Source organism: Barbus barbus (genome assembly GCF_936440315.1).
Source record: "Barbus barbus genome assembly, chromosome: 1".
In the NCBI taxonomy this organism is placed as follows: Eukaryota; Metazoa; Chordata; class Actinopteri; order Cypriniformes; family Cyprinidae; genus Barbus; species Barbus barbus.
In genome coordinates this window covers 16,525,994-16,553,753 of record NC_136729.1, presented here as the reverse complement: position 1 = coordinate 16,553,753, position 27,760 = coordinate 16,525,994, and the positions used below count along the sequence as shown (strand labels likewise).

General features: G+C 39.9%; 1 protein-coding gene across 2 annotated transcripts; it reads left to right on the top strand.

Moving 5' to 3' along the window:
- The first annotated feature begins 154 nt into the window (after nucleotides 1–154).
- Nucleotides 155–26,009, top strand: LOC306873747 (serine/threonine-protein kinase 33-like). Of its 2 annotated transcripts, none has more exons than XM_079423232.1 (13): nucleotides 155–296; nucleotides 18,790–18,906; nucleotides 19,550–19,663; nucleotides 19,775–19,879; nucleotides 20,057–20,195; nucleotides 21,019–21,104; nucleotides 21,804–21,891; nucleotides 22,155–22,230; nucleotides 22,339–22,451; nucleotides 22,537–22,622; nucleotides 22,779–23,021; nucleotides 24,028–24,126; nucleotides 24,414–25,296. In XM_079423232.1, exons 2-13 carry the CDS (start codon nucleotides 18,790–18,792, stop codon nucleotides 24,630–24,632), a joined length of 1,485 nt encoding a protein of 494 aa, XP_079279358.1. In that variant the 5' UTR covers nucleotides 155–296; the 3' UTR covers nucleotides 24,633–25,296. The 2 variants fall into 2 exon arrangements, with proteins under 2 accessions (XP_079279358.1, XP_079279359.1); XM_079423233.1 differs by lacking the exon at nucleotides 155–296 and adding an exon at nucleotides 387–513 and having other exon boundaries at nucleotides 24,414–26,009.
- The last annotated feature ends 1,751 nt before the right edge of the window (nucleotides 26,010–27,760 follow it).

Here is a 27,760-nt window from a genome sequence, read left to right as displayed (position 1 = left end):
CTAAAGATTAGAAACACCCCTGGTGTTTGACAATGACATGACAATAATTACCAATTTAGGATTCATGCTTCCAGTTACTGAAATTGTTCTTCTCATAACTGCAGTGTGCAGGTGTCTCGTTGTTGGTGATGTCCCTCACACCACACCGTAGTTCGCCCTCCCTCCCTCTCGAGGGAGGAAAGTTTGGACAACCGCAAGTGTCACTTCTGAAATTCTCTTGCATCAAGGATTTCGATGACCTATAAGAGGCATAAGAGCGGAAAACGCCTTCACAAACGCAACAACTCATATGAAAGGTAAGTGTGTAACGTTATTTATAAAAGCGTGGCGTCTTCATGTCTCGTGAGCTTTCATTGAAGAGGAAGCGCGAGTTGGCCAAGCGCTCTATGTTGCCATGGCAACGTGGTCCGGAGCGGCAGTGTAATTTCCATCTCCCTAATGTGCACCTAAATAAATCTAACTCGACCATTTCTCGCGGAAAATACAATGAAGATGTCTTCGTAGTCGCATAATGTAAGTAGAACCATTACGCTGAAAGCTTTATGTTACTTTAATTCTGTTTTTGCAGCTCAACATGACTAAAACAACTTCTGAGGAATTTTGCTTGGCTAAGTTCTAGCTATATCCATTAGACGTGAGAAATAAGAAGAATAAATAATACAGAAATAAGTTTTTTAATTCTGTTAAAAAGCCAGAAAGAGACGTAGCTGCTAGGCTATATGCGGTTATATTTCTAAAAGTGCTCAAACAGAAGAACTTGATTTTAGCACACTCCGTCACCTAGCCACTCCATACACAAGCGTAGTGGGTGTTTCGAAACATAAGGGAGCAATAAAACATCTATTATTATGCAGGTTCTATGCCAGATAATTATATTTAGCTGGAACAGGTCACAGGGAGTTAATTACTACTTGCACGAGATTTAAATAATTATTGGCTTTAAGCTACTGAATATTGGTTGCCGTGGTTGTGCCAGGTCTCATTTTGTCCTAGAAAATAGGCTTTGTCTATGTTGCAGAGTGAGGTATGAACTAATATTTAGCAGAGTGTCATTCTATAATTCTAGCAAATACGGTCAAATTTATGATTATTATAAATAAGATCAAATTCTCATGACATATAGGCTGTGTTCGAAAGCTGAAAAAAGCTGCCTTCTCAGGTAGTGGCCTATAGGAAAGCATCAAGGCAAGCCTGAATTCATTGTTTGCATTCATGCTGTATATTAAAATGCCTTATCTGATTGGATTTTGAAGCATGGATGTGTCCATCCATTCCTATGATATCCCAGTCTATGTCAATGTTTTTACCTTATTGAAATTAGAGTAATAAAAGCTAAATATAAGTAGGTACATAAAAATAGTTGTCACTTTTGATTTTCTTCTAGAACGTTGCAAATTATGTTTGGGTGCCTTGGAAGACCGGCTGAAGCCATTTTCCTTTCATACACAAAATACTGCCTGTCATTGAATAAACAAGAAGCAAGGTAGCTTTCGTCAGTTTTGGACACAGCCACAATATTTTTCAATCAGAACTGGTCAAATATTTTCTGTAAACAAATAAAGGTTCTTTATTGGCTTATGGTTGCATGAAGAACCTTTAAAAATGGTTGGTTTAGGATTTGCTTACTGGAAGTTTTTTTGGGAACCTAAAAACGGGTCACGACTCTTACTGCTCTGCCGCTTATGTAATTCAAGCAGATTGTATTCATATAGAATATTGTTATTGTAAAGTGCTGGAGATTAAACTGTATTTCACAATGAGCACTTCTGGTTTAGCCTCAGGCGTTTCCCTCAAGTCTGTTGGCTTTTGTGCTTCTCTGGCTGACGTGTATTTCACAATGCCAGGCGTAACTTGAGTGCCCAGTGGTAGGCACTGCTTGAGTCTGCTCTGTAAGAGGAGACAGGTCTTTCTCAGGTGGTTTTAGTTGCTGAGGCTCTCACTGATTTTCCACCCCAGCAGGCAATGGCACTTGGCCTGTAAGACTGAGGTTTGTCCTGACTGTGCACTGTCACATATTGATAGTAAGTTCAAGTAGGATTTTTTGTCTGAAGCAGACACTGTACTCTGTGCCTTGGCATCAGCAATCTACATATTATACTCTGGCACCTGTCTGGTGAGGTTTCTCGCCCAGACGGTGTGTCCAATGAAATGATGGCTTAGTTTATAGTCATGCAATGCTTTGTTCAGGTAAACATTTTTTTTTTTTACATTTTATTTTACATTAGACTGCTTAGTCAGACTATAGGCTTGCACATAGTATCTCATCATCCAAGAGCAGACATAAGAGCAGACATTTTCTTTCAAGTGCTCTCAAAAAATCTGTCACTTGTTGGCAGGTTGTCAGTCACACTATCTCCTTATTCAGACGTCTTCATCCCAGCTCCTTTCAATCATCAGCAACACAAGGGAGCATGTCAGCTGTTGTACGGCTCTTTCATAGGAACATTTGTTATCACCTATGAACATGATTTGTGAAAATCATGTTCATAGGTGCATTTGCATGATTTAGAGAAAAAATCTAATCATCATTTTTCTGATAAAAACTGTGATTGGGATTTAAAATGTGATTTTAAAAAAGAAAGCTTCAGGTTATTTTATATTTTATAGTCATATTGATGTATAATTAGGGTTGGGACATTCCAGGAATTTTCAAGACTGGAAACTTTCCATGGGAATTATCAGGAATTAATCAGAATCAGAATCAGCTTTATTCACCAAGTGTGCGCAAACACACGAGGAATTTGTTGTGGTTTTTAAGAAGCTCTGGTACATACATGCATACATACATACATACATACATATCTGACATGAGAACAGAAACATTTAAATAAGACTTAACAATAATAATAATAATAATGTGTAAGAATCTGGAACAGAAGATTTATGTACAGATTTGTGCCTCATTTACTCTATATTTACAGCTGTTTAGAAAAATATGCATATATATTTACAAAGTACTAGGGAGAGAGTCAATAATTAGAGATGGGGAATGAATTACAGGCATGAATTACAGGACACAGGTAATAATTCCTGTGTTAGTTGTTTAGGCTGGAGATGGCATGGGGGAAAAAACAGTTTTTATACCTAGATGTTCTAGTGCACAGAGATCTGTAGCGTCTGCCTGAGGGGAGAAGTGCAAACAGGTCGTGTCCAAGGTGAGAAGGGTCTGTGATGATGTTACCTGCCCGTTTCTTCACTCTGGAGAAGTACAAGTCCTGAAGGCTGGGCAGGTGGACACCAATGATCCTTTCTGCTGACCTAACAGTCCACTGCAGTCTTCTTATATCTGATTTGTTGGCTGACCCAAACCATACAGTTATAGAAGAGCACAGGACCGACTCAATAACAGCAGAGTAAAACTGTCTCATGTGCGCCTGTGGTAGTGTTGTCACGATACTGGAATTTCTAACTTCGATACGATACCTTGAAAATATCGATATTCGATACCATTTTCGATACCACGGAGAAAAAAACTGCCACAATATTAAGGGGGTAATTTTTTTAATTTAAAGATAAATGTAACAAGTCGAGAACATGCGGTATATTTTACATGAACAAAAAAATGTCTTGAGGTACTGCATTTCTTGATTTATTTATTAATCTTTTATTAATCTTAGTTAAATGTTAATTGAAACTAACGTTTACTAATACATGTACTAATTAAAATCCAAAGTTCTATTTGTTGATATTCTCATTTGCTTCATAACCAAAATATTTCCAGATATAGGGCCCTATGAAATCCGTTTAATTTTTTCAGTTAAAAGTTTTTCCGTTTGAATTTTTCTGGACTCTTTTTTTTTTAATGGTCAAATTAAATGCTATTAATTTAAAAGCATGTCTAATTCATTAAAATCATGAAAATTATACAATTTAACATTTAATTTATTAAAAGTGTAACAAAAATGACACGTTTAGGGCCGTATGAAATGTTTTATTTTTTTCTCACCTTATGTTTTATTGTTACCAAATTCTGTGTTTTAGCATGTCTATTATTTGAATGCATACAAACAATTTTTATTTATTCTTACAGTAGCCTTATGAAATGTGTTTTCCCCCTCAGAAATTCTGTGTTGTGTATTTAAATTTTGGATATCAGATGAAGGCATAAAACAATTTTAATTAATATGTATTTGAATTAATGAAAATGAAACATTTACATTTTTGGCAAATGAAGGGGATTTACTATTAAAATTAAAATATTTTGTGATTATTTCTTTTAAAAACATTAACAGTAGTAGTACACTTATGTACATTCTACTAAATAATAGTAATATAGCCTATTTCTGGCACACGGTCTTTAATAGGCCAAGTTAAACCGAACGTTTATTTTGACGGGTTGCCGTGAATACTTTTAAAGTTCTGTGTGTGTATGATATGACGCTAGTTTTACTCAAATTAAATGGTAAAATGCTCGTAAAGTGCCTTTCAGATCAGTTCTGGAGATATTGTTGATGTATTTATGTCCTCATTGAGACGGCAGACGCTGAAATCACCGCGAGCGCCACATTAGTAAACAAAACCGCACGTGCAGCACATTCACACAGAGACGCGCAGAACATGCAGGATTCATATTTAAATCGACTTTTGCATCTTAATATTTACAGATACTAGTCCATATCGCGATTTGATTTAAGTGTAATGACCTACTTTTGATTAATTCATCCAAACTTTGACAAATTCGGTGACATTCGCGTTAAACTGTAAATTCCGTTTTTATGACTGGATTCGGCGATTCCGTGCGCGTTTTCTGCATCGCGGAGATCATAGATCCCTACAGATAGCGCCCCTGCTGTGTTCTTTAACAACCAGAGCAGTCATCTTTCTATTCACTTCACTTTTGCTATTTAACCAGAGCGAAGGAGACGAGTGAGGTCACGTGTGGTGCTTGTCCACGCACTTTGGAGAGAAGTGAAAGTGACAGCTCGGCTAGTATCGGATCGATACTTCGGGAAATTAATATTGGTACCGTTCAGATATTTCAGTATCGATATTTATCGAAATATCGATATTTTTGACAACACTAGCCTGTGGCAGGTTGAACTTTTTCAGTTGACGAAGAAAGTACAATCTCTGCTGAGCCTTTTTCACGATGGAGTCGATGTGAGTATCCCACTTCAGGTCCTGGGAGATGGTGGCGCCCAGGAACCTGAATGACTCCACTGCAGTCACAGTGCTGTTCATGATGGTGAGTGGGGGGAGAGCAGGGGGGTTTCTCCTGAAGTCCACTATCATTTATACAGTTTTGAGCGTGTTGAGCTCCAGGTTGTTGTGACTGCACCAGACAGCTAGCTGATCAACCTCCTGTCTGTAAGCAGAGTCGTCACCGTCCTGGATGAGGCCAGTGACTGTAGTGTCATCTGCAAACTTCAGGAGTTTGACAGAGGGGTCTTTAGATGTGCAGTCGTTCGTGTAGAGGGAGAAGATTTGCTATTTGCTATTTGCTATTTGTATTTTTGTAAACTTGAGGTTTTTTCTTAATTTTGTTGGACAGTCGTACAATACATTTCACTACATGTCGTACTATGTATGTATATGTATGTGACAAATAAAATTTGAATTTGAATTTGAATTTGAGAAGAGCAGTGGGGAGAGAACGCAGCCCTGAGGAGCTCCAGTGCTGATGGTGCGGGTGTTGGATGTGAGTTTTCCCAGCCTCACTAACTGCTGCCTGTCTGTCAGGAAGCTGTTGAGCCACTGACAGACGGAGGTGGGGACGGAGAGCTGTGTCAGTTCATTCTGAAGGGTGTCCGGGATGATGGTGTTGAAGGCGGAGCTGAAGTCCACGAACAGGATCCTTGCATAAGTCCCTGGTTTGTCCAGATGTTGGAGGATGAAGTGCAGTCCCATGTTGACTGCATCATCCACAGACCTGTTTGCTCAGTAAGCAAACTGCAGGGGGTCCAGCAAGGGACCAGTAAAGTCCTTCAGGTGAGCCAACACGAGACGGTCAGAGTGGGTGTGGGGTGTCAGACCAGGCTTTTGTATTTCAAATCTGCAATAAAACTTGTTCAAGTCTTCAGCCAGTTGTTGATTGGCCTCGGTGCTTGGGGGAGGGGTCTTGTAACTGGTGATGGCTTTCAGGCCTTTCCACACTGATGTAGAGTCGTTGCTTGAAAGCTGTTTTTTTTTTTTAGCTTTTCAGAGTAGTTTTTCTTTGCCACTCTTATCTCTCTATTCAGTGTGTATTTGGCCTGTTTGTACAAGACTTTGTACACTCCTTAAAATTTGCTAAATTGCAGGAACTGGGAACTTAAATGTAGTTAATGCAATTTCTACCCTACACATTGCTCAATCACATGCACACAGCGTACTGCAGGGCTATTGAGGCCACACCCCCTACATGCACTGCGCTTTCCTCCATAACATAAACAGATAATTTCTTAAATCCTGCACACAAAATATCAAAATGTCCATGTTGGTAAGTATTCATGTAAGTTACATGAATATTACAAAAAAAAATTAGGGTAAACGTACTTATTACGCTCACATACCCATTAAGCACACTTCCATTTTTGAGCTCAGATTATAAAAAGAAAAAAATAATTTATTATCCTACTTGATGTCTTAACCAGGTGTGTTTGTTACTATATACCTCCTGTAATTTGAAGTCAATCAGATCATTGCACACTGAGATATGAGTCTCCATGTGTTCACACTGTCTGGCGGCTATTTTGAAAGCTGTCTGAAAACTTTCACCAAAAGAGTAGCTCCTTAAATGTGCATTTTTTTAGATGTTTAAGCCTTTATTTTGGGTAAATTTCACTACTTATTGTAAAATTAAGAGATTAATGTTTAGACTTTTGCATATAATATCCTGGTACTACTTGGATGTGGGAAATAATTACATTAGATCCAAAAGATAGTTTTAGCAACACAGCGCAGATGCTACAGAACACAGTTAGCTGACTAGCTGTATAAGATTGTGTGCTACGCTAACATATTACTTCACAGGCATTACTGGCTAGTACTTTTACATCCATAATATTATAAATTTACAGTTTATTTCTGGTCTGTGGTTTTACAGTGCTGTAAATTTTTTTTAAGATTTCATATTATTTTAAGGTGAGCTTAAAGGATACACTACTATGAAAATCACACAGCTTCAGTGTGACATCAGTAAGAAAAAGTATAATTTCATAGATATTATTAATAATAGTTGTTCATAATAAAATATGTATGAACTTAATACATGACCTAGGTTATTTATTTAGCAAAATATTGTAATTTTAATAAATATTACATGAAATTTATTAAAAATTGTTGCTGCTGCCATTAAGCTCAGTGTGCTCTCTTTAAGCTCTTCCACATTGAAAGTCTATGTAAATACTAACTGATGATTGTCACTTTAAGTTAATCTTTAGAAAATTATTAATAACTTATTTTAACAGCTTTAAGATGACAAAATCGAGACATAACTAGTTTATGCCCAGAGATGAAAGAGGGATGTCATCCATTCAAAGAAGGAGCCATCAGAAACCTGTCGTATCGGTCCAGAAAAAAAGCGACTAAAGGCTGGAATGCACTACACGAATTTTAAAATGTGAACAGTTTTTTTTTTTTTTAAACACCAGGCTTACACTTACGCTTACAAACTTTGTAAATAGTCACAAAGGAAAACTGGGCATCATACACTAAACGACTGAGGATCACACATTACCAGACTTTAAATTCATTCCAATCACAACAAACTCACACAGAAGCGTGCGCATTGATTGTAGGAGATGTGTGACAAATGAAAACAATATGTGTTCTAAAATCTGCTGAAAATATCAAACATGTTTGATCTCCTCTGACTGGATGGAGTCAAAGTCTGAAGCCAAAAAAATGGACTCTGTGACCATCATACACGACGTGATTTTCTATTAGATATGTCAGTTTTTTTTTTTTTTGACTTTGTACCTTCAAATAAAATATTTTTCAATTATTTTTTAAAAAGGTTGTTTAAAATAAACAATTAATTGCATTTGCGATAATATCGCGATATGAAAAAAATTGATTTTTCAACCGCAGAGGCTGCGATTACACTCTGTCACGTGACATGCGAGAGTAAAGAGGTGTGTTCGACTTGAAGATCGATCGGTGTAAAGTACGGCAAGAGAAAGCATAAGGAGACGTCCACTCTCTTATAGCTCTCGCAGTATTTGATGACACACAGCGATCGGTCTAGCTGCGCTGCTTCAAGTCGAACACATCTAAGCAGTCTTCAGAGGACGCATCAAGTTGGCACGCTATGTTACCAAGTCCGCAGTTTGCGGTCTTACATATCATGCATCAGTTCCTTTGGGATTCTTCAGCTTTTAAGAACTGCAAACGGCAATCTCATTGGCTGGCGCTCACCTATTATACTCCCTGTTTTAATTTCAGCGAATCAGTTCGAGCGAACGCAGACAACCTGATTAATATTCATGAACCCAGCAGCTCAATAATCCTTAGTGCATTTTATATTGTTCTTATTAGTTGTAGAATTCGTAATAGTTTTATCTTATCAGTATTAGTTGTAGTTCCCCCCCCCCCCCTTTTTATAGAAACACTAAATGACAAACAATATCTTAAGCACCACCACCAGACCTAAGTTCAGTCAGCATGACAAATATGCATTCATACATGGTTATTCTAATTACTAAAGTTCTATCATCATTTAATGCTAAATTATCATAATATCATATAATGTTTGACTGACTGATGCTAAGTGAGATATTTATAAACTAAAAAAAATTACAAGCCAGTGGCGATTCTATTGCCAAGGTGTCTACAGAGGGTTGATAATATTTACAATAATCAATTGAATTTGATAGGTGTCTCTCACATTGTCCCACAGAAACATTAAAATAGTGTAGATTACTGTACAATGTTTTATAATAATAATTTATTCTATTTAGTGACCATTTCATTCATTTAACATATTAAATATTGGGGCATCCAAGTTATTTGACATATTTGAACATTTAAAAAAAAAAGTACCAGTAGTTACTTTCCCTGGTAATTAGTTTATTTATAATGATGTAACTCAGTTACTGTTTGTGAGAAGTAACTAGTAATATAATTAATTACTTTTTTAAAGTAATGTGCCCAACACTGCATACTATACAATGATTTATTACTTGTCTTTGTTGAATAATACAGAATGTAAAAAGCTTTAAAAAAAAAAAATCGCATATTAAATCGCAATATTGGTAAAAAAAAATCGCAATTAGATTATTTTCCAAAATCGTTCAGCCCTAATGTGAGCTTAATGGGAACCGGGGTGTGCTTAAAGGGTACAGAAATGTACCCATTAAGCACAGCCAGACTTTTTGCATTTAACAATATATCTTAATCAAAATGCTGTTGTCATTTAAAATGAAATTAAATATTTTTGTGTGAGAGATTAATATTTTATTTTAACATAACTTATTTTACTGAAGCCAATATCTTGTGGACTAAAAATCTCTCAATGTAGATTTTGGTGAGCTTAATAGGTACGTTTACCCTATGTTTAACACTTCCTTGCGCTGTGGATAATATACTGTGCAACTAAATTAGGCTATATACTATTGGAAAAATCAAATACACTGACTGAACAAACATTTAGGTGAGATAATAATAAAACAAAAGTCTAAAAGTGACCCTCCCCCCACACACAATCCCTCTAGTCACCCAAGTCAATTTGGTCTCTCTACATTGCTATGGGAAATACCCTTAACTCAAATTCTACTGAAGCCTTATTGAATCACGCCAGTGAAACTGGCCAATGGCGTTCAAGCGTGCGAAATATGAGCGGGAATCCCACTCTATATAAGTGCATGTACGTCATCCATTCAGATTCTTTTCCTTCAACCTTCTATGAGAACCAAGAAGCCTATCATCAAGACTACTCACTGTGATCTACACACTGCAGCGGACACGCCTTCTCTTCCCCTGCTGCGTTCCGGTGAGCTTCAGAAACAAGGATGACTCGCGATTGCCTCTCCTGTGCGGAGCCAAGCGAATCTTCTGATGGCCACAGATCGTGCGTCCTCTGCCTGGGTCGCGCCCACGCAGAGGCGGTGCTTGGGAGGTCGGGCTGCCCCCACTGCGGGGATATGAGTCTCCGGTCTCTCAGGCCCCATGTGGCCATGGTCCAAGGCGATGAACTCGCCCAACTAACTCTGCTGCGTTCTTCCTCTGTAGCCTCTTTCGAGCCAAGGAGGAAAGTACCGCGAGTTTCTTATGCGGATCTGTCAGGATCAGGTGACGAGCCCGCGCCGGCTCAGTGCCCACACGCTCATCACCCCTCTGCTGCAGGTCCCCTTCCAGTGCGCTTCATGACTGCTGATCTCCGCCCCTCCCCCAACGCTCAAGATGTGGTGTCTTTCGGTGCCATGGAGGGCACTGAAGAGGAGGATGATGCCATTTCGGTGGCAACGTCTGCGAGAGAGGAGTGGTCTAACAGCCCGCTGGATTACACTGTGCACACGGGGGACCTCCATCACAGTGATGTCGAGCTCCTAAGCGTCCTGTCCAAGGCAGTTGATGAGCTCGGTTTGGAGTGGGTGCCTCCTACCTAGCCGGCCAGAAGCCGTCTGGACGAGTGGTACCTCCAGTCGGATCGTGGCCGAAAGGACACCCCGTGGAGACCCGGCCCCTTTTCATCCGAGGTGCACGACGAGATAAAGTCGGTGTATAACCCAGGATCCTCCCTCCTGTCTTCTGTGGACAGAGCTGACCAAGTGGGGTATGTCAAACCCCCCCCGCCATCGCTGCTCATTTCTGTCCTTCAGCCGCGACGAACTGGAGACTGAGATACAACGCGTCTCTCCCCTCTAAACCTTGCCGCGCCACAGGCCAAGCAGCTTCAGCACTGCATGTGATGGCGATATTCCAGGTGTATCTGGCCAAGTTGCTCAAGTCTCTGGATGAGGACGGGCGGACCCTGAAGTGTTCAAAGAGCTCCAACACGCCACTGACCCTCAGAGCGACGAAGGTGACAGCTCGAGCGATCGGCCGCAATATGGGGAATCTTGTGGTGCTAGATCTTTACTCTGACTGAGCTAAAGAACTCAAAGAAAACAGCCCTTCTGGACGCTCCCGTGAATCCCTCAGGTCTCTTCGGAGCGGCGGTGGAGCTGAAGTTGAAGCGCAGAAGCAATCGAAGGCCATTAGCCACTTCCTGCCAAAGCGCGCTGGCGCATAACCTCCTGCGGGTTCCCGCTTCTCCTCAGTGCAGCGCGCGGGAAGACCGCACGCCTCTTCTGCTGCTGTTCGGCGCGAACATGAGCCGGCGGTGAGATCAGGACAACCGTGGCCAAAGCTCCATCAGGGCTCGAAGGGCCAGAGACCCCGCCCTGACAAAAACGGCGGGCCACCGGCACCAGAATCAAAGCCGAGTTCCTGATGCTGTCTCTCGGAGGAGGAAAGCTGCACCCAGCGCCGAAGACGAGCAACTGAAGAAGTCCGCTGTGCGTGCTCACCACACCCCCCTGCCTGTTGCGGGTGGAGAGAGCAATTGTCATGTTTGTGTTTTGACTGTTCCACTATGCAGTGCATTAAAGTCGAAAAACATACAAAACTCACCTCAATATCGGAGCAATTTTCCTCCTTTCACTCCCCTCTCCCCCATCAATCACTCTCACACTCGTGTGGTATTAAACTCCCTGCTCCCCAACGGCGAGTTATCCCTCACGGTGTGAAGTCCGCCTTGCCTGCTGTCACAGTTCACAGAAGCGTAGCAGGCACTGCCAGGGGTATCAGAGTGGGTTATAAAATCAATAAAGAATGGCTACACGCTTCAGTTCTTCCGCAGACCTCCCCGTTTCAACGGTGTGTTAATGTCCACTGTACGGGAGCGGAATGCATCAGTTCTGCAAGAGGAAATACACAATCTTCTCGCAAAGCGTGCTGTAGCGGCAGTGCCCCTCACAGACTGCGAGAGCGGCTTCTACAGTCGTTATTTTCTGGTGCCAAAGAAAGACGGCAGACTCCACCCAATCTTGGACCTGAGACTGCTGAATCGCACGCTTTCAAAGCACTCCTTCAAAATGATTACGCTGAGATAAATCCTCTCACTTGAGATTGATTTATCTTTGTGGATTTAAAGGATGCTTATTTTCACATTCAGGTAGCCCCCCGCCACAAATGCTTCCTGAGATTTGCATTCGAGGGGATAGCCCCTCGTATGTTTATGAAATGCATGGATGCTGCTCTCTCTCCTCTGAAGCAGAGCGGAATGCACATCCTGAACTATCTCAACGACTGGCTAGTCTTAGCCCAATCAGAGAGCGTGCTGCTCAGCGACAAGTTCAGACTCCTTGCTCATATTCAGAGCTTAGGGTTGACTGTAAATATGCAAATGAGCATGCTGGTACAGAGCCAGAACATAATCTTTTTAGGAGTGGAGCTGAACTCAATCAATATGCGAGCGCGTCTGTCGGAGGAGCGCTCACAAAAACTGATCAGCTCTCTCGTAGTCTTCAAATTAGGGCGTTCTTCCCCGCTAAAATGCCAGATGGCTGCTGCCTCAACAGTGTGCAAACTAGGTCTCCTACATATGTGACTGCTTCAGCTCTGGCTAAAGAGCCGGGTGTTTTATTCACTGACACAGAGTGGATGTACTAGCTCACAGCTGGCCGAAAGTACGCAAGTATGCCTTTCCTCCAGTGAAACTTTTGCCTTGCGTGCTTTGCAAAATCAGAGAGGAAAAAGAATCTGTTCTGTTAGTGGCACCGAAATGGCCCAATCAGCTGTAGTTCCCAGAACTGGTGGAGATGCTGGTAGCCCCCTCGTGGACTATCCCACTGAAGAGAGACCTCCTCTCTCAAGCACAAGGAATGATATGGCACCCAAATCCAGAGTCATGGAGCCTTCATGTCTGGCCGCTCGATGGAGCTTGCCAGTAACAGATGCACTTCCTCGGCGCATGTATAACACTATCTCTGAGGCTAGGGATCCTTCCACAAGGTGTCTTTATGCACATAAATGGAGAGTTTTTCAAGTTGGTGTGTATTGCGGGGCGAGGACCCAATCAGCTGCCCAATACCAATAATTCTTGCCTTCCTTCAAGAGCGATTTGATAGTGGTCGTATGTCATCCACATTGGCACGTTGCACGTCGAAAATCGCCCGTTCGGCAGAAATTACATGATTTTTAAAAGGAGCAAGAAGGCTGAATTCTTCTCGCCCTTCTACTCTGCCCACTTGGCACTTGTGCTTGACGCTCTCACGGGACCCCCGTTCGAGCCCATACAATCAGCGAGCTTATGAGCGCTCTCTCTCAAGACAGCGCTCCTGCTCACGCTCTCTCTCAAGGCAGCGCTCCTGCTCGTGCTGGCCTGTGTTAAGTGAGTTGGGGACCTGCAGGCGCTTTCAATTGATGACCAGTGTATTGAATTCGGGCCAGGTGATTGCAGACTAACCTTGAAGCCTAGAAAAGGTTATGTGCTTAAAGTTGTTTCGACTCCATTTAAAGCGCAGATCATAACACTATCTGCTTTCCACCCCGAAACACCGGCCAGGACGGAGCCGCTTAATACATTCCTGCTGTGCCCTGTACGAGTGGTGCGTACTTATATTGTGCGCTCTAGAAAGTTTAGACTCTCAGAGCAGCTATTTTTATGTTTTGGAGGACGCACAAAAGGCCTGCCTGTGTCCAAGCAAAGGCTGTCACAATGGATCGTCAACGCAATTGCTTTGGCTTGGAACCCAGGTTACGTTAGTAACCAAGAGCGATTCCCCTCCATTCTCTCTGAAGCCACACTTGCTGCATTTGAGCCCAAAGACTACATCTAAGTTTTGATGTTCTAAATATATTTGATCTATGGGATTTAAGTTTAACTAGTAAATACCAAAAAGTGTTTATACAGTAGCTAGCTAGCCAGTAAATCAAGATATGAACAATCTAATCAATTTCATTGACAATTTATGAGGTATGTGCTAGCTAGCTCAAGCTTTGATGCTCTTTCTGCTAGCCAGTTTTCTGTTATCATGCAGAAATACAGTACTGGTCAAAAGTTTGGACACATTACAAGCAGCATATATTTATTTAATTCAATTGCAGCCTTAGTAATTGCCCTAGCTATGATCATAAGCTGATCCTGAATAATCTGTTTTGGAGCTTGCCCAGCCAATATGCTTAGGAGAATATGACATTACAGATGACCACCTCTGTGATCACCCAGTTCCAGAGGTGGAACCTAAATGAAAATACCTCCTGAAGGCCTTTGAAACATTCATTTGAAAAGATTTGCACTCATTCTGACTACCAGTTGATTGGTAGTGCTATATTTGATTTTACATACAAGACAGTAATGTATGCCAATCATCAGCCCAATGCCATGGTAAATGCTCATAAGGGTGTGCTTGATTGCTTCCTTAAGCACTGCATCAAAGATTCCATTTGATGTGTTGTTTCTTATATGGAATGTTTGGTGTCCTGGTGAGCTCCTCAAATATTTGCTGTCTGAAGAATTGTTAATGATTGCAACAGGTGAGTCATTAATGCCGATTGGGCTGTGCGTTGTCCTTTTTCCTGAAGTCCACTATAAGTACTTTTGTTTAGCTGTAATTCAAGGCTAGATTGTTGTTATAACAACAATATGTCCCTGTATGTGTACTCGTTATTATCACTGATTAACCCAATAATGGTGTTGTCATCAGGAAATTTGATGATGGTGCTCTACTGTGTAGAGATGCAGTGAATGGTTGAATAACGAGTATAATTAGGGTTGAGGCAAAAGCCCTGCGGAGTGCTGGTCTTAATTATTTTTATGGATGAGGTGATGTTTGCCATCTTGACCACCTGGGTTCTGCCTGTTAAAAGTACAGTACCCAGATATATTTACTCATATCCAGGAATTTTTAAGAGTATCTTGAAAGAATCACATTTCTGTGTTGAATAGTATGTTGATTGTAAATTTGCTGTAGTGTTCCTGGGAAACAGGGGACTTTTCCCTCATGACTCCTGCTATTCCATCTTTTTTTTTTTTAAATGTTGTATTGTTTTTGAAATATCATTATTGCAAAAAAGTAATTAAACCGCAAATGTCTATCTTTAACTGGTTGTCATGTTAACAATCAGGCAATAACGATATAGTTTTTGAGTTTCACAAACATTAAGACCATAAAATTGCTTTATTTTGAGATGGAAATGAAAGTAATGATAACTTAATTTTCAGTGAGTGAGTTAAATATTGATAATAATTCTGATGAATTCAGTCTGTTAATTCTGTGAATGATTTATCAGAATGATTCTCTTATAAGAGTTATTTGTTTGTGAATCAGATTACACCAGTAGTGCTGTATGTATTTGCAATCATTTTACAAGGACAATTACATGTAAATAGAAAGACATGTTTTCTTGCCATTACTTTGTACCACTCAATCTTTTAACATGCGATCTCATCACATTGTTCAAACTGATGTTTGTTTTTGTTCTCCCTCTAGACTTCTAAGCATACTTAATTTTTTTGCTATTTTATTTTGCCTTTGAAGTATGAATTCACCTAGACCCTGGATTTCTCAACCATCCATTGATATCCTGGTTTAGAGTGGGGTACCTCCAAACTTCCTCCAACACATAATAGTCATGACATCTTGGTTTAGATTTTCAACACAAGCCATATTTATATGCAATAAGTCTTTGATAGGTTTACAGATATGCCCCCTTCTGTAACATTTTCATGAGTTGTTGGACTTTATTAAGTGGCAGTCCATTACAGACCTACAATTCATGTTAAACAGGAAAACATTATGTAGTATGGCTAGGTGAAGCACTCAGGTAAATTATGATTATGAGGTTAAATGACTCCAATAGTATAAGCAGTCTGGACAAGCAAGGCACTCTATCACTTGGTAATGTAATTCCAAGCTTCATTAAGACTTTGACGTTTATCATTTTTCATCAAAGGCACCTGTCAATTAATAATTAAGCTGCAGATGAGAAGAGTAAAATCTTTAGTAAGAGTTGAGCAGGAGACCACTGTGTCATGCAAGGTTTGATTTCAATTTGCTTTGTGTAGCTCAGATTTAATGTAAAATAGCAATCAATGACCTTCAAATAACAGCCAACACATCTGTGACTGAAACTATGGCATCCTTCTAGCATACCTTAAATGTTTAGTAATGTTTCATGAATGCTTTAATAACATATTACAAGTGCTAAGCATCTGCAAATAATCTTCTTGGTCAAGCATTCATTGATTAATAATTTAATTCATCCAAGTTATGCAGTCCATTGTCATATCCCCATCATGTTTGGCTTAATATATTAGATTAAATATTACGGTCACTGTTTAAACATTTTTGTTTAAAAAAAATTATTATGTGAATAAAAAAAAACTTGTAGGCCTATGCCATTCTATTATGGAAAACAGACAATTTATTAAGAAATATTCAGGGTGTTTAATACTTTTTGTTAATTCAAACAAATATTCAAAATGTAAACAACACACATTTTCCTGCCAATCTTGTTTTAATTAGTATTTATTTCTTTTTTTCTGTCCTCCACTTTCTGTCATACTATAGGCCTTTGCAATAGCCCTAGAATTATTTATGCACAAACTAATTTATTTATTTATTTTACAATGCTTACAACATGAATGACTCAAGTGAAGTCCAAATCATTTTCAGAAAGACCGTAATTCAAACATTAGCAAGAAGGGAAGTTAGAAGAGGAGACATAGACAGGGAAGTAGGAAAAAAATTGCATGTGATAGAGAGAAAAGAGCAGAAGAGAGCTGTAATACCTTTGTGTGTTCAGACATCATACCAGGTGTCACATTTCATTTGGGCTCAAGCCAGAGACACAGCATCTCCCACAGTCAAGAGAAACAATGCACATTTTTAGCCCAGAAACAATCAGTAAACAAGCACTAATGGGGTTTTTACTGTTATGGCCAAGAAATGAAAAATGCAAGAGTATCAATTGCAGACATTCTATCTGCCATAATTACTTTCCTTTGAGTGCTTCCAGAAATCTGGGAGGTCTGTGGATGGTATATTCTGTGAGGGAACTAAAATATGTCTCTCTTAGAGTCTGTGAGGCTTATTACCTTCTTGCCTGTTTATGTTTGCTTGTGTTCTTGCTTTTGTGCTCCTTGAAAATTTGTGCTTGTATAAAGATGTTTTGCTTCTGTAGTTGGCTTGCAAAAATGAAATTCTGTAAGCGTAGCTCAAAGACGCGAAACGTGGCCTGGCGGGAAATGCATGTACTCTGACACTGTGTGTGGTGGTGCTGATATTATCAGATACAAGGCAAAATCCCATTAAAAATAAGAATAAAATGAATGTATGCAGGTTTAAATTGCAGAATAAAAGTCTAATTTGTTCTCAGCAAGAAGCATCCTTTCGACAGCAAAAAAAAATCTTCGACAGAAAAATCTTAATGCTAATCAATATTCAACGCTGAGTATAAGGAGAGTGCTTTCAATATACTGTTCAGCCCTCTGATCTTAGGGCTGTGGAAATTGGGCTTTTATGTCATTTATGGCTCAATTTTTGTTTTGGCTCACTCTGCTGTTGTTAAGCTCAGCATATCTGAGTTTTGCAGTTGTTTTACCCGATTTAAACCAGTGAAATGCTGATGCACATTTTCATCAATGCCACTCAGTTTTTGAAGTTTAAGAGCTTTTTTGAAGAGGACTTCACAATTCCTCTCTACTAACAAAGCACAGGTTCAGCAACATTTTACCATCTCTTTTACACATCCTCTTGCATTTGCAGAAGACAATGCTGCAAAAAGTAACAGCTTCTCAGTTCAGATGTCTCTATGCCGTGATCATTTTTCCCCATTACCTAGACTTGTTTAGAGGGAACCCCAGTGTGCTACACTTTGACCTCAGCTACTCTTATCGCATAACTCTAATTGAACTGATAAGAGTTTCAAGAATGTGTCACAATCGTTTTGTTTAGCAGATAGATGGTCAGTAATAGGAGAGGCAGTGCTGTTATGAGAGGACCTGTCAGCGGGACTTGATAATGCCACTGAGCGAGGAGAGGTTAAAGACACTGCTTCCTCATTAATATTTAATCTCTTGTCTGTGTGGCGGATCCACTTCGCCGCTCCCACTCATCACGCCATAATTGCTTTACATTTAATTTGGCTCTGGAGAACGGTTTGAAGCTGAGTAAATTGTACTTAATGTTAGTGTGGAGACTTTAGACACTTTCTTTTAAAGTGAGAAGTGAATTGGAGAGCGACAGTTGAAGCCTCGCTAATAAAGGGTTAAGGTTTAGGCTTTAGACTCGTAGATGCATGAATGTGAGACACTTACTCCTGCCTGAATATTTAATGAGATATCTTATTTGAAACTTTACAATTCACTGTGTAATACAAGCTTTTGAGAGACTGGTCATTGTTCACTAATAATTACATAAAAGTACTCACATGCACAGAAAAGTTTCTATATTTAGGAAAGTTTATACATCAATTATCCTATTGTAATTTTGATGTCATGTTGATGATTCTAAAGGAGGAAGTCCTTGTCTAGAGGTACACACCCAAGCCATCTCCATATAAAGGCTTTTCCTACAAGCTCTACTGTACAGATGTTTGTCAATCTTTGTAAACACGTCTTTTTGAATTCTTTTCCTACTTTTTTTCTATTTTTTAAGACTTAGGGCGACTTTTGTTAGGAGTATGGTTTCTGTTATTTGTAAACTCATAATAAATTTATTAATGAATCATTATTGCACACAGGTTTCCTGCACAAATACGGGTACATGCACGGTTTGTGAATGAGATTCCAGTGTTATCTCTTTTTGTTAGGATTTCCATGTTTGAGATCATGTTATGCTCTATATGTGCGAATCACTTAAAATTGATTTATCTCACCCTTAGATGACACATACAAATGTTTCTGGAGCAGAAAAGAAAATGGCTTCTCAGTGGACTCGTGCAAACAGTGCAGAGAAGAAGGTGCCCCACACTCGCATTGAGGATGAATCCGATATACAGGTAAAGTCATTATTGATTTACATGCAGTGCATGCCTATTTCCACATGCACATTCCCAACCAGTTTTCCCTCAATTTTTTGTTCTTGTTGCACAGAAGACATTATTTTGTAGCCATCAGAAGTCTATGGCTTCAAATTAGTGGCAAAAGGACATTTGGATCTTACACCAGAGCCATGGCCTTGCTCGCCCCAACGTGACCTCCCTCCAATCTAGTAGCGCCCTCTTCGGGCCTGGAGGGAAATTACACCTCTTTATGCTGTTGATTGCCCTCGCCCTCTCCAGAGGTTTCTGACTGCTGTCTTTGCCAAATCTGCAGCAGGCAGTGCTCAGCCTTGCATACGCAGAGATAATGATCAAGTTAATTAGACCTGAGATTGAATGAACTGCGGCAGCAACTTAATCATTTGTAACTTGATTAGAAATACTATATTCTCCCAAACTCCAGAGACTGGCAAACTTGAAAATTAAGTTCCACTTTAAGGATTCAGGTCTCAACTTAATGGAGTATAGAGAAGCTGAAAAACAAACCCACCCTCATTCTGTCCCCATTAGTCAGAGCTGGAGCGTTGTTTACTGTCACTATAGGAGAAGGAGTGTGTATGTAATGCTTCACATAATTCTGCCTCTTTATTTGGATACCCAGAAAATCTATTCCTTTGGGAGGAAATTAGGTCAAGGCAACTTTGGCGTCGTCTGCGAAGCCACTCACATTGAGACGCAGAGGAAGTGGGCAATTAAGAAGGTGAACAAAGAGAAGGTAAGTGTTTGGTCGTCATGTTTCATCTGTTGACAGAGGGGATTGATGGAGAGCCGCTCCAATGGTTGTCAAGGATGGCTTAAGTGTCATAAATGCTTTATATCCATGCAGGCAGGCACTTCTGGTATAAAACATCTGGAAAGAGAAGTGAGCATCATGAAACAAGTGAAACATGAACATATTATACATCTGGAGGAAGTCTTTGAGACACCAAAGGTGAGAGCAAAAACATCTATTCTGTTTCACACTCTTTCCTTTACAGCTCACTCAGCTGTGCTATTGTGAACCCAATCATACTACTGCGTATGCAGCGGGATTGTGTTTGACAGTGGTTTCTCGTTTGATAAATTAGAAATGTACATGCAGTATGTGTGTTTGTGTGCCATTCTCCAGAGGATGTACCTCGTGACTGAGCTTTGTGAAGGAGGTGATCTAAAGGATCTCCTGCAGAAGAACAAACACTTCACTGAGGAGGAGACCAGACACATCATCAAAAGCTTATCTGAAGCTATTGTTTATCTGCATAAGAAAGGTGATGCACACAAAACCCAAACACCCCAAAAAATTGCTCACATCTTTAAGTCACATGCAACGGCCTGGATTCCTTTGTTCCCCTCATATCCGATAATCACTCTGATGATTGCATCCACATTAAGTTTCTCTGAAATTACGGAGAATCGGGCTTGTTTTAATAATGAGACAATAATGAACAACTGTCAGACAAAATATCAGCCCATTTTAATTGAGTCTGAGGGGTTTATTTGAAGATGCTTGGCGTTTTTTCTCTTTCTCTCTCCTTCTCGTGAAATCTGCAGTTAGAGGTAATTTAGGACGTTGCTTGGCAATGAGACACCATTACATGGGGCTAATGAGTCATTAACAACGAGCAGGGGAGGAATACTGATTAATAGGTGTGTTTTTCAACAGTCCCCGAGTGCTGCTGTGTCTCACGTCTAGAGAAGCTAATGATGCCACTTGCAATGTGTATATAGGACTCAAGTGTTTTATGAGATTGCAGTATATTAGCCTCACACGCTGATTATAATTTGATTATTTTCACATTTCTATTTAAGTGCGTACAGTTACCATGTAAAGCAGTAATGAAGAATCATGATGTGTAGATTGAAAATGGTAAGAAGAGGTGGGCCCTGTAGTCTATGCTAGGTTCATATGAGAACTGACAGTTAAAGAGTTGCAATTTAAAAGGAACGGAGCAAAAAATGTAATCAGAATTAGTCATTAAAGCACATTTAAAACTGTTACCACTCCAGTGCGTTGCATTTTTGCCATGCTCTCCTCTCTGAATAATACGAGCCCATCTCTGCCTTGCTCTGTATCTTCTTTTTCTCTCTCAGACATTGTTCATCGTGACCTCAAACTGGAAAACATTCTTGTGAAGAGTTGTCACCAAGGCAACGATAACGATATGGTCAATATCAAGGTGAGAGAGACGGTAAAAACTTCTGCGCAGGCATGTGGTATGGCATTCAAACGCGGCAGGACCTCTGGACATTCTCGTCTGCTGTTTAGTTCTCCCACCATCCTCCTTGCCCAAACCTTTTAACTGCTTTTTAAATATTGTCTCATTACACCAGACCTCCCGCCTAACTCCTTTCATATCACATTCTCAAAGAAAATGAATCACAAGTGGCTTTTCTGAGACAAATTACCAGCCGGGGCACAGCGTGGAGCAGAATAGAGCGTTGACGGAAGCCGACTGAAGCCGCTACCTGGAGCGGAGGGTTGAATCAGGGCAGCGCTGTGTTATAAATCAGAGTAGAAGGGGGCCCAAAGACAGCGCTGTCCTGGCACTGTATTAAAAGCTTTTATCTGGCAGAAGGTGGTCATCTCTCCTGGATATTAATCCTGCCCACCCCTGACGCACCAATCAAACGATATACACTCCTCGTATATATGGAAGTTTAATTGAGATCTAGAAGTGAAAACGAGAGAGAGATACAGTGATCCAGTGCAGCATGTCTGTAGTTCATTACTTTCAACATTTCACTAGATCAGAATCTAATGATGAAAAACAGTAGGAGAAGGCAACGTTTGAGTGTGTCCTGTACTGTATGTGCTTATGCTTATGCATTGTTTGATTTTGAATAACATATCAAAGGCCTGTCCTATCTCATCTCAGGTCACAGATTTCGGACTCTCTGTGCAGAAGGGTGGTGTAGGCAGTGAAAACATGCTGCAGGCCACCTGCGGGACGCCTATCTACATGGGTAATTCATATATTCGAATGCATACATTCACATGTTCCATTTACTTGTGATTTGATGAATTACTATGGTGGGGGGTGTTCATAAATTGAATGAAGCGCTGATTAAAAGTAAAGAGGAGATGACCTAATTTAAGTGATGTGAAGCTGATAACATTCGAGAAGGAGTAGAGGCTGAAAGCTGTCAACGGCGTCACGCATCAGATGTCACACATTACACCGGCCTCAAACATCTTTCATTATTGACACATGGACTTGCCCTTTCAGCTCCTGAGGTGGTTAATGGTCACCAGTACAGCCAACAGTGTGATTTGTGGAGCATTGGCGTCATCATGTACATGCTGTAAGAAGATCTCTCATGTTGTTTTCCATCTCATGCCCACACACAGACTCACATTGCTGACTTAAACTTTGTGTGTATGCTTGTGTTGTGTTTGTTGTTCTTTTTCAGACTGTGTGGAGAGCCTCCTTTCATTTCCAGCTCTAAGGAAAGGCTTTCTGAGATGATTATGAAAGGAGAGCTCACTTTCTCTGGCCCTGTGTGGCACACCATTAGTGATGCAGGTTAGAACTGCCTCTGTTACCCACACTGTTCCATTATGATTGCAGTTCAGCCAGTGTGGTAACTATTTTATGTTTTGTCTTACAGCCAAAAATGTAATACGGTGTTTGTTGAATGTGGATCCAGCTCACCGCATCACAGCCAATGAGCTGCTAGATAACCCTTGGATTTCGGTAAGAGGACTCAATTACTCTTTTACCTTTTAAATTGAGGTCATGAATATTATAGATTGAGAAAACAGCTAATTAGCACTCTTCAATTTGATGGATGACTAAATGTGGAACCTGCCAGAAAGAAAGACCTGAAAGAAATAAAATCTGTGTTCAAAGGGGGACACCTCCACCACTGTTACACGTACAAACGTCTTAGAGATGATGCGTCAGTTCCGGAACGCTCCAGAGGACGAAGAGAGTGTGGAAATGAGTGAGGGACTGCAAAACCTCTCTCTCACTTCCTCTCAGGACAAAGAGTCAGGGCCGAGAACATCTCAAGAGCTCTCAGTAACCCCAGCTCCTCCTGAGGACGTCATAGACAGCAGCAATAGCAGCAAACCCTCCACCCTAAACAAGAAGGTAAAAAAGTATCGCAATACAGTTCATACAAATACAAAAGTGAAGCATTTCTGCTTGATCATGCATTAAAAAAAAAGCATTCTGTTGCTCATTGTATTATGAAAGACCAGTCAGACCAAATTTTCTAGAGTAGTCTGGAAGAATCTCAATCCTTCATCACGGCCATAGGAATGGAAGTCCTGTTTTCAGTTTTAAAAGTAATAAATGCTGCGATGCAAATCATTTGCTCATCATTTAATGTGTATATACGGTAAATGCACCCATAGGGAATTCTGTTATTGTTTACTTGTTAGAGACAATACAGTATCTAGTTAAAGAATGCCACTAAAATAACTTAATAAAATGTATTTTTAATGAATGTCTGTGTCCTTACATTTACATTTATGCATTTAGCAAATGGTAAATATCCAAAGCAACTTACAAAAGAGGAACATGCACATTTTAGTACTTGGCCATGAACAGTATTTATAGTGTGCAATGCCAAGTTTATTAGAAAGCCACAGTAGGTAAAAAGGCAGAGCAGATGTGAAATGCAGAGAAGAAAATTTATTATTATTATTTTTTTTATAAATAATCCTTAATAACTTTATTATGTGGTGGGCATTTTAGAAAAGCAATAAGCACTAAAGCAATAAAACTATATTGTGAAAATAATCACAGCTAATATATAATATTTGCCTAACGATATCATATAGCGGAGACAATATTCACAAGACAACAGTTTTTAGTATTTAGTTCAGTTTTTTGCCTGAATTGAGGTAAAGAAACAAGGTTTACGGTGTAATTTTCTGTCAGATTTTCTTGTGAGTTGACATATTATTTTACAGTAAACTTGGCAAATAGTTGGCAAGCAGTTTTGTGGAGTTTGGTATATGCAGATCGGAGCTGCAATTGAATGACCAGAAATTCTAATATTGCTGACACATGGACTGACTTGCTCGAAAGGCTTTTTAAGGTCTCTCAAACCCTCTGGGTTTTTCATGTGTTATATATTTCATTCCTATAGCCTCTGAAGAAAAAACTATCAGCCTCATCCTCTAACGGTGTTAAGAAGAGTGCGTCTGCTGCAAAGGCCTGCAGCACTTTGAATACATCCGCTGCACAGGTCAGTCATTCACTTCACTGAGCTTTGCATTTAGTTTTCTAAAACATTCGTGCTTATTCAAAAGGAGATATTTTGTCTCCTAAAATGTATGCTAAATAAATCCTGGCTATTTCATAGCTAACCTCTATGCTGGATTAAGAAAAAAAAACCCTGCCTGTTCTCTGAACAGCCACTAGATGGTGACAAGATAACCCTTCTCCAGAAGCTGTCTTACAGCATGCAGCACTGTCCAGTAGTGTGGTGTGTTGCGCTTTTGTGAGATGAATGAGAGTGTCTTATCTCTGCAGTCCCACACAGGTAACAAACCCCCTGCTCAGGCAAGCACAAAAAGCTACAGCAAGGCCTCCTCCATCTCGGGATCCTGTCTCAAACCATCATCAACAGAAGCAGCCTCTACAGCATCCAACTCAAGCAGACACGAAAGCTTGTCCCCACGTCCCTACACCACTTCCATCCACCGTTCCACTAATCCAGCCTTTGGCTTCCGGGCTAAAAAACACAGCTAGACCTCGGCGGTGAGACTGCTCGAGTAGTTGCGTTCAGTGCCAAAGGTGAGGAATTCAAGGGGGCCGCTGCTGCGTGGTGGGCCCGCAGGATACACAAATGACTCTTTAAGCCAGAGCAGTTTTACAGTGAAGCAGAAGTAAAACTGTACTTCCTCCAATGTGAATGTGCTTTTAGTCTCCTTAGTAGAATGGATCTTAATATTCACTTTTGATGAAGTAGAAAGAGGCCCCCTCTTTTTAGGATGAGCTACTAGATTTTGTGAGGGGGGTTGGTTGCTGCCTTATTTTTATGGACCTGGAATAGATGAAGTCATCATGCCTATTCATGGCATCTAACATAAGGCGCATAAGTCATCTTTGCACATTGAAATGCTATTCTCTAGAGAATAAAGGAAGTTCATATGTTTCATCATGAAGGACTGTGAAGAATGTATTGACTATAACAGGGTTTAATAGCTTTTGCTCTGTGTTTTGCAATAATACATAGGCAATAACAGAGTAATTTGATGCAATATTCAAACACAACATAGTATTCACCATTTTCAACAATGGTCTCTGCTGTTGTGCTAATCACACCGGTCATCTTTTGCCAAATCACATCAGGTAGCTGTTGTATATGAATAGTTCTTATTTGTTATCCATTAAAAGGAAGCCATCCAACAGCATTTCATCTTGACTTTCAGTGACTCGTGTACACAATATATGTGACCCATTAATTCTCAAAGAATTTTTCCTACTGACATTAGACGTGCAGAACACTTGCATCACAAATAAATAAGTCAGGGGGCGAAGGAAATTTAATGTTAGCCGTATGCTATGACTGTGAGCGGTGGGGCGCCAAGTGGTTAGACACCATGAAGAGAGCAGGATTGGGAGTCAAAGTGCAGGGTCTCTAATCTTGTTGAGAGCAGCAGGGTATACTGTGAGTACTGCAGCACTCCAGCACTGGTCTCTCTGCTGAAGAGAGAATAATCCCCAAGATGGATACAATATTAAAATAGTCAAGCAGAACTCACACAGACTGTATTACAATCCTCCTATTTGCATGTGGATGTGTGCGAGTGTGTGTTGTGTTCATGGGAATGTCAGGGAGAATATTGAAGGCCCCATCCATTTAACCCTTTTAAATGTATTATTACTTGTGCACTCATTTATCTTTAAAATTTTATACTTTTATTCTAACAGAAGAAGTGATGGACTGCATTAATGTACAACTAGGTGCAAGAAAGTAAAAACAAGGAAAAGCTTGTTTTATTATGAATATAGTCCAAAGGGCCTTGTTGGGAATGAAGGCTTTGAATGTGTTGTTGCTTTTATAAGGTCAGTACATTATTTGTGCATTAATATGTTTATTTTCATTAAAATATTTTTAAGCACATTCATGAAGTGCCATGCTTGTGCTAGAAGATTCAACAGAACGTTGCTATGAAACAAAAATAATGATGCGCTATGGTAGCTGTTTATGTAACAGTAGACAATCAGGGATGAGATATTACCTGGATAACTAATTCTGTAGTTGATATGAAGATAATTTAAATCTTAATTTAGATTTTAATCATAATCTTTTTTGTTTTCTTTTTTTTAACTTTTGGAACAAAATGGCCATATTGTTTTTTAAATCGGTTATCAGTAAGATTTTTTTTTTAAGTAAGTTTTTGAAGTACGTCTCACAGAAGCTGCATTAATTTGATCAAACATACAGTAAAACTGTAATAATATTACAACTGTAATATTATTACAATTTAAAATAACTGTTTTCTATTTTAGTATATTTTAAAATCTAATTTATTCCTGTGATGGCAGGAAACTGAAGCAGAATTTTCAGCATCATTGCTTCAGTCTTCACATGATCCTTAAATAATCATTCAAATATGAGGATTTGGTGCTCAAGAAACATTTCTTAATATCTATGGTGAAACCAGTTGTGCTGCTTAATATTTTTGTGGAAACCAAGATACACTTTCCTGGATTTTTTTGTAACATTATAAATGTATTTACTATCACTTTTGATTATATCAAGTAAGTGTTATTTCAGACACAATATGACCAGCATTTTTGTTTACTTTTGCTCCATCTAAATAAATAAATAAACATATAGTTCCAAAATAAGCCAAAGTAGAATCAGAAATTCTGTAGCAATCCCAAAAGGCATGGCACAAACAGTGAAACGCTTCAGTTCTAAATATCATCACTCTTGGCTCGTCCAATCAAAGTGGGCTGGAACTATCATATAATACGGAACTAAGCTTAGTGATTGTTCAGCCTCAGACTTATATAACTCTAAACGTTCTGAGCAGAGAGATACCACTGGATGGAGCTGTAGAAAACGCGAAGCACGGTCACGCTAGGAATAGAGACGAGTGTTGGATCACAACAGCTCCGTATCGGGTTTCCTGCGTGTCTGGCCGTGGTCACTTTTGATGGATTGAGCCATTAAATAATTATAGTGTATGACAGTGTTTATTACCCGTACACAATGAATCATATCCACAACCCGATCTGAGCGATTGTACTACAACAAGATGAACTTTCGACTACCACTAGCCAAACCGATCCATTGATGGAAAAAAGGGAAGATAACAATGATTTATATGCTTTAAGAAAATCTCAACCCCTCAAGGCTGGGGAGTGAATTTGCATAAGGCATGTTTGGAGAACCTCCTGTACAGCTAATGCCTTGTCAGTAGCAGGGATGGGATTTCAACATATGGCCCTCATTTTCTTGTGCCAGACTTTTAATTCATTATATCAGTGAGGGAGAGAGAGAGACAGAGAGAGAGAAATCTTCAAATTGAATTGTGCTGGTGGAATGTGACCTGCAGTAAATTACAGGAGTGCATCTGTAGGCCTCAGGGAGAGAGTGAAAGAGAGCAGAAATTTAGTAGATTAAAAAACTGAGAAAAACTTGGTTGGAGTTCGGCTGGAGGAATGGCCCTGATATCTTCACATTCCTCTTTGCCAGCACATCCACACTTTCGTTTGTTGTAAAATGGATTTTTTTTGGGGAGATCTTTATCCCGCAAACTTTTCTTCCGAAAAGCCAGTGTGCGCGCAGCAGGCAGGGTAGCATGGCAGCTGAGAAAGGGGCGTTTGTTTGGGACAAGCCGTAGAGGCACAGAAAATTAGAA